The 7,683-nt window shown below is 35.5% G+C and overlaps 1 protein-coding gene across 1 annotated transcript; it reads left to right on the top strand.

The window, feature by feature from the left end:
• The first annotated feature begins 3,560 nt into the window (after positions 1–3,560).
• Positions 3,561–4,127, top strand: LOC104209947 (histone H4). The gene has a single exon (XM_009758724.2). It carries the CDS (start codon positions 3,642–3,644, stop codon positions 3,951–3,953), a length of 312 nt encoding a protein of 103 aa, XP_009757026.1. The 5' UTR covers positions 3,561–3,641; the 3' UTR covers positions 3,954–4,127.
• The last annotated feature ends 3,556 nt before the right edge of the window (positions 4,128–7,683 follow it).

The following is a 7,683-nucleotide window of genomic DNA, read 5'->3' as shown; positions in this document are numbered from 1 at the left end:
AGGTACCTAGGATTTCCTATGCCTAATGCCAGACCCACTAAGAAAGATTTTCAATTTATTCTAGACCGCATTAATACTAGATTAAAGGGTTGAAAAACTAAATTCCTAAATATGGCAGATAGAACAACCCTTATTAAAGCAACCCTAGCAACAATCTCCAATCATTTTATGGAAATATATGATCTCCCCAAAACAACCCTCAATAAAATAGACTTAATCCAAAAGAACTTCCTATGGGGTAGCACGAATGAAAAAAATGCCACCTTGTTAGATGGAGTATTGCCATAATGCCTAAGAAGCAAGGAGGCCCGGGTATCCCCAATACTCACTGGAAAAACTTTTCCTTCAATGCTGCTCTAACTTGGGGGTATAAAAAAGAAAAAAGGGCATGATGGGTCAAGGCACTTTCTAGCAAGTACAAACATAGGAAAGCCCAATATATAGGATCTCATGTTTGGAAAATTATAAGGAAAGGCTCTACTATATGTGACGCAAATACCAACTGGCTAATAGGGAATGGGATATCCATAAATATCTAACAAGACAAATGGATTAACCAGCTAGGAAACCTTAGGAACTATATAAAAGGACCTATCCCAGCCAACAAGCTGAACCTAAAGCTTGCTAGCATAATCAAAAATGGTGCGTTTGACCTTAGAGGCCTCTCCTTTGAGCTCCCCCCCAGACATAATGTCCAAGATCAACAACACCTATATAAAGTAAATCCTGCCTGCAATAGACTCCTATGTCTGGGACTCGAAAGGACATATTTGGTTCTCTACAAAGGGTGTCTACGAAGCGATCTCAGGCTATAAAAATACTAATGAAAAAGATTACTCTTGGCTCTAGAAAATAAATTCTCTGAACAAATTAAAATACTTTCTATGGACCGTCGCAAGGAATAGATTGCCCACTAAATACTTGCTCACAAAAAGGGGGATCTGCCATATTGACACATGTAGCATTTGTAACATGGAGACTGAGAACATATAACATATCTTTTTCAAATGCTCCTACTCTAGGTCTATATAGGCGCAAACTAAGACTGCCATAGCTACCATCTGGACTCAAATGATGAAGACACCATGTTTAATTGGCTAAAAAAATAACTTGCCTCAAGGAAACACCTCAATAACCTTATCATGTGGGCTGACTTCCTCCCCTTTCTACTATGATATATTTGGAGCTTTAGGAATGGGAGAATCTTCCAAGGAAACAAACTTTCTCCCACCATTAGCCAACCTATAAATAAAACTATGAAATTCATCTTTCTGGCTAAAAATCTAGGTAGTAAACTATACAAGAGAACCATTCTCGTAAAATGGGAGCCACCTGCTGTAAACTTCTATAAACTGAATATTGATGGTTCGTGCGTGGGAAACCCCGGGGTAGGAGGATTAGGATGAGTGTTCAGGGATAATAATGGTCAATGAATTATGGAATTCAATATGAGAATTCAGCACGCTACTAATATATACATGGAAACATTGGCCTTTCTCCATGGAGTCAAAATGGCACTAGAAAAGAATCTCCTTCCAATAGTAATTGAGACTGACTGCTTAGAACTAACCAATCTTCTTATCTCTAACAATTGTCTCTATCAAAATTTGATTGACGATTGCAGGTGCCTATTGCAGATGGCGAATGATCCTTCTCTAAAGCATGTTTTTAGAGAGGCTAATGGAGTAGCGGATCTATTAGCTAAAGATAGATGTAATCTGGACGTTTTTGGTGTTTTGCTTACTTATGTTTCCGCTACCGCTTTTGTATCCCATGTACTGAAAAGAAACAGACTAGGCACTATGTTACCTAGTCTGACCTCTCGTTGTAATAGTACTTGGTATGTTTGTGATTGAATAAAATCCTTTATTACCAAAAAAATGAGTTCTTCTTCTTCCTTTTCGACTTTCAATATGAAATTCAGCCAAAATTAAGTCTAATATTCACCAAGCACCCTCAAAATTGAGATATAAACTCAAAATAATATTCTCAATTGTTTACAAGAACACACAATTCAAACAAATTATGATTTTTGAAAAACTAAATTCGATTTCAAAGCTTCAAAGTTTTTTTAATGGCTATCAATGGTGGAGAGTCAAACACCTTCAAAATTTATTGATTCAATTTCAATTGAACACCAATTGTGGAACATGAACGGAAGTTGCTAAGTTAAAACGATTGAAATCCATTGATGAATTCCATTAAAATTCTATACAACAAGAAAACATAAAAAAACAAAAGAACATCAAATGAAGAAAAATTGGGGAAATAAACAGAGTAGGAGAGTAGAGAGACGAAGACAGAGAGAGTGTGTGGGCAAGTATAAAGGGATAAGGAAATAACTTATATTTCTTATTCAATTTCTAATATAAAGGGATACTCATTTAAAACTTATTTGTATATAATTAGTAAATTGTATATGATCATGTAATTAAATTAAAATTTGAGTTGGGAAGGTAATAAATTTTCAAATAGTGTATATGAAGGTAAAATCACTTTCTAATTTGTTCGAATTTTAAACATAGGGGATAGGGCACAAAAGTGATTATCTGGTATCATTTCTACCGCACTTATACAAGCCCATGTTGCTTATTTTTTTTTTAATTTTTTTTTTGGGTGCTTGTCTAGCTAAAAATTCATATACTTTCCGTTTAAGAAGGTTAATATTTTTCACTTTTTTTTGTGTGAGTTCAAAATATCTGTTTTTTTCTTTAAAAAAAAACTGTGTCAAAAGTATTTCATAACTTTTATAAGTATTTAAAGGATGTTTAGAAGTTAAATAAAAAACAATTTGTTGGATGAGGAGTTCTAACACAAAACCGTAGTATTTTTTTTCATAAAAATGCATCATATTAGAATTTAGATATTTATAGTAAATCTTTACTTGTATTTGGTGTTTACATCAAATTATACTAATTTACCATGATTATGAAATAGTTAAGGTAAAAATATCTATTAATTAACTAATAATTTAGTGATAATAATATTTGCGAAGACATGTATCATGTGTTCATTGAATTGGTATAAATATGAGAATTGGATAAAATTTTACCAACTTTCGACATGCCTATATTTGACAAGATTAACATTTCATTTAATAACGAACTAAGGAAAGTTTCATGAGGCCAATTATTATTATTCCATTTCAAAAGAAAATGTTAACCCCTGATCAATTTGGATTACTGTAATTTATTACCATAATAAACTGCTCTCAGTAGGAAAAGATCAATCGACAACACTAGTTCTTTACACCCAGTAAATTGTCCTCTTTTAATAATAATAATTCTTCTTAAGCAAAATATGAATAGAAGAAATTAGATTCCGCATCAAAGTAACCCTCTTTTATCTCATGGAAAAAGCACAATCCGCACCTATACACAAAGCTGCACTCCGCACCGTAGATTATATTTCAATCTACGACTCATATTCAGTTTCCGCCTTTCACACGGATCACCATTATTATCCGTCGATTAACAACCAAATCCCCCCAAAATTTAGCGGCTACGATTTTAGCCCCGCCACATTTCAAACCGCCCACGAAATATAAATATCCACCACCCTTCACTTCCAAACTCGTCGAATACATTTCATTTCTGATTTCAACTCAAACCCAAAACCCTAGTTCAAATTTCTGTGTGAAAATGTCTGGTCGTGGAAAGGGTGGCAAGGGATTGGGCAAGGGAGGAGCGAAGAGGCACAGGAAGGTGCTAAGGGATAACATCCAGGGAATTACGAAGCCAGCAATTCGTCGGTTGGCTCGTAGGGGAGGAGTGAAGCGTATATCTGGTCTGATCTACGAAGAGACACGTGGAGTGCTGAAGATCTTTCTAGAGAATGTGATCCGTGATGCTGTTACCTACACCGAGCACGCCAGGAGAAAGACTGTTACTGCTATGGATGTTGTTTACGCACTCAAGAGGCAGGGCAGGACTCTCTATGGATTTGGTGGTTAGGTTGTTTAGTTTGTGATTTTAGGTTAGTGTATTGGTAGTAATTGTAGATTTTCTGGAAATTTCTGTTGTCTCTGTGTTGGTTTCTCAGCAGCTTTGTTCTAGTTGTCGTTCTTAAGGTCTTGATATTGTAATTTCTCATTGCAGATTCAAGGAACAAAGATCATTTTCTAGAAATTATAATTGTTGAATTCTGGCTCGTTGTTGTTGTTAATTGATTGATTCACCTATCGAACGACTGTTCAGCTTTAAATTTCAGAAGGTTACAAATACATGAAATTGTTGAATTGCAAAAGAGCCGAAAACCCCAAATCAGTGTAATATGAGCACTGGAAATAAATTGACCATATGCTTGTGGTCATTACTAAAACAGTTTCTCAAGCACTATCCATAGCAAAAGAGGAGACAACAGAAACCAAGATGATTATGAATGTTCACACTTATTGTGGATGGCTAGCAGGAGAAAAGAATGCTAGAGAACGGTAGTACCAGAGCTCAAACATATAAAAGAATTCATTGTCAATTGCTTTATTCCAACCTGAAGTAATAATATGTACTGTAATCCCAAATCCAAAGAAAGAATATCACAGTTATGAATTAGTATGCCTAAAGAATATGAGCTTTAGTGAGTGCATTCAGTGGAAGTTCTATTTTCATAATGAGCTGCTTCTAAATTATGATCAGTGGTTATCATTCATATAACTGGATTTAGATCAACGTTATCCATTCCATCTGCCAGCTGATCAACATCTTGATTAGGAACCTGTTCAATAGCGCCTCCATCTTGATCATTAGGAACCTGTTCATTAGCGCCTTCACCTTGTTCATCATCAAGTTGATCTTCATTATTCCAGTAAATAAGCTTGTCCCTGCCACAAATATACTAATTTGTATTATCAGATATGCATAGAGTTGCATTTTGCATATTTGTAAGAAACTTACAATTTCATTAAGAATCTTCCTTCTCTAACATACAAGACCGGTTGGGGGACTCCAATCTGGAGAAAGGAATAAATTCTGTATATGAAAAAAATATAAAAACTGCACATCCGAAAATCAAATCCTCTTTGTTATTAGTATCTTACAAGTTTCCACCCTAGTAGCATTCCACATCCGACACAGTAAGCATCGGCTATGGTATATCCATTATTTAGTCCAAGATATTTCTCGTCGTCCACTACTTGTACATTAAACCTGCGTATATAAAGGTATTCAGAAAAATTGCATGAAATTAGGACACTTACACTTTATGGTAGATCCCTACGAGTGGATGCCTAATACTTTCTGAAATGCAGAAGACCAAATATAATGGGAATGACAAGAGAATGTTGATATAGAAAATTCAGTTCTTGATTCTTGAATCCAAGTTCTGTTTAAACCGTTAATTCAGAGAGGAGGGAAATTTGAACCCAATTGAACAAATGTTGATAAATTTCCCTTTTTCTTTCATTCTTAAGAAGATTTTACTCTAAATTATACATTATTTCAAATTTCTGCTGTCTTGTTGACATTTTACTTTGCCGCCTTCTCCATATGCACCGACTTAAAAATGTACTCCCTCCGTGTCAATTTATGTGAACCTATTTCCTTTTTAATCCGTGCAAAAAAGAATGACCTCTTTCCCTATTTGGAAACGATTTACCTTTATGCCATGATTTATAGCCACACAAAATATATGTGTTTCATTTTACACCACAAGTTCAAAAGTCTTTTCTCTTTTCTTAAACTCCGTGCCCAATCAAATGGGTTCACATAAATTGAAACGGAGGGAGTACTAAAGAATAAAATACCATTGTGTTTCTTTTTCCTTTTTTCTTTACTAACTAAAGAGAAATACAGTTATATTTGGACCCGTCTCCTTTCCATTATAGTTCTCTTAAATTCCTCAAGTACCTAGTTAACTGAGCGACACTTGTAAAATTTAAATTTGAAGGTCACGATTAAAATGATCTAACAAGCATTAGTTCGATAGATCTTATCTCTAACTTGATAATAATACGATGGAGATTCCTGCAAAATAATAAAACCACGTTTCAAGTTCTACAATTAAGTATAATTTAAGTCTCCCGCTTTGGTAAGAAAATGGTTGGATTCCTGTCAAGTTAAATACATATATACGGTCAAAATCGAGGAGCATGATTTTAAAGTTTTAAATCGGGCTATAGGTTCGAGTCCGGGAGACTCGAAGTGGAAGTCAGATCCGGCTAAGAGATACCCACCTCGAGGAAGCTGATCGAAGGCCTGGCATGACCTACATCGAGGGCAGCATAATCTCAAAGTCAATCAAGAAAGAGCGGAAATTTTTCAAGAACACGTGGATCAGGGCATTAATTAAAGGATAAGGTTTGTACGAAATGGTAAAGGTCCGTACTAGGTCGTTATACACATGTAGCAATAGAATTCTTTACCACAATGAAGAATGTACTATATTGGGGTTTTCTTCTCCTATATAAAGGGGACCCCAATCATTTTGTAGGACATCAGATTATTCACTGCAATAGAACATTCTATTCTTCTCTTGTTTAACGTGCTCAACAATTATTCTTCGGCTTTATTGCCTTTATATTATTGTTCATACTTTATTGGTCTTAGCCGGACCTCGAGGTCCCTGAATAGACGAGCTCGAGGCCCCTACTGCTTCAACAACATTGATTTGGTTCACCATTTCTTCTTACTTAAGTTCAATATTACTTGTATAATCACTAGTGTCACACTCCTTTTTTACATCTCGAGGGTATAAGGGAGTTTTTCCAATTTAAGTGACATTATTCGAAATGAGATTATTTATTTATCAGAGTTGCCACTTGGGATAGTTTATTTGGTGTCCCAAGTCACCGGTTTATTTTTAAATCCCAAATCGAGGAAATTCGACTTTCCTTTTGAAGTCTGCGAACCAGAAATTCTAAGTTAACCCGGGAGAAGGTGTTAGGCATTCCCGGGTTCCGTGGTTCTAGTACGGTCGCTTAAACTATTATAATTGGCCTATTATATGAGTTATTACATATTTTAGACTATTTGTACATTTTTTAACTTATTAACCGCTTTTAATGATCTTAACACACTTTTAGGAAGATTCAACATCATTTAAAACATGCCTTGAACCATGCCACATGAAATGCACCGCGGTTCGCGACACGTTCTATTTAACGTTGTTGGGAAATGAATTTGGGTCACATGAAATGTGCACCCGGAGTTGATAAATAAAAGAAAATCAATTTATATAACGCGCCTAAAGCAACTACGAAATTTCAAATTAATAACAAGGTTTGTGAGGGCCATGGAAAATTCAATTGATGGCACACCCCGACTCTTAAAGAATTAATATTAATTAAATGGGGGCCATGGGATTGAGGGTTAGATTCGGCATGGCACGCCTCAAATTATTCTATAAGATTTCTTGATCCAATCTTCGAGAGCCATAAGTTATAGGTTTTGCTAATACGACGTACCTCGATCTAATTAAAGGAGTCTAATTAATTGATTAAAAGACTAGAGGAATTCTAATTTATTTTTAGGCTAATGTTCAAACTAAACCTAATAAATAAAGGATTAGTGTTGAAAGAAATCGGCATTTGGTTGTTTGAAGGGCCCAAGCTAGCAGCAGGCCCGATTGCCTTTTAAAAGCTCACATGTCAAAACACAAAAGGGGGAACCGGGCTCGCATGAAGCTCAGTACGCACAAATGAGCGTCAAAGGGGCATTTGACACAACTGGGCCAACGCCAAAGGCCCAG

Source organism: Nicotiana sylvestris, chromosome 6, assembly GCF_000393655.2.
Source record: "Nicotiana sylvestris chromosome 6, ASM39365v2, whole genome shotgun sequence".
NCBI lineage: Eukaryota > Viridiplantae > Streptophyta > Magnoliopsida > Solanales > Solanaceae > Nicotiana > Nicotiana sylvestris.
Note: the sequence above shows the minus strand (reverse complement) of the source record. Positions and strands in the feature narration are given on the sequence as shown.

What these genes read in the sequence shown, in the direction of transcription:
- LOC104209947 (XM_009758724.2), top strand. Translation starts at nt 3,642, where the DNA reads ATGTCTGGTCGTGGAAAGGGTGGCAAGGGATTGGGCAAGGGAGGAGCG.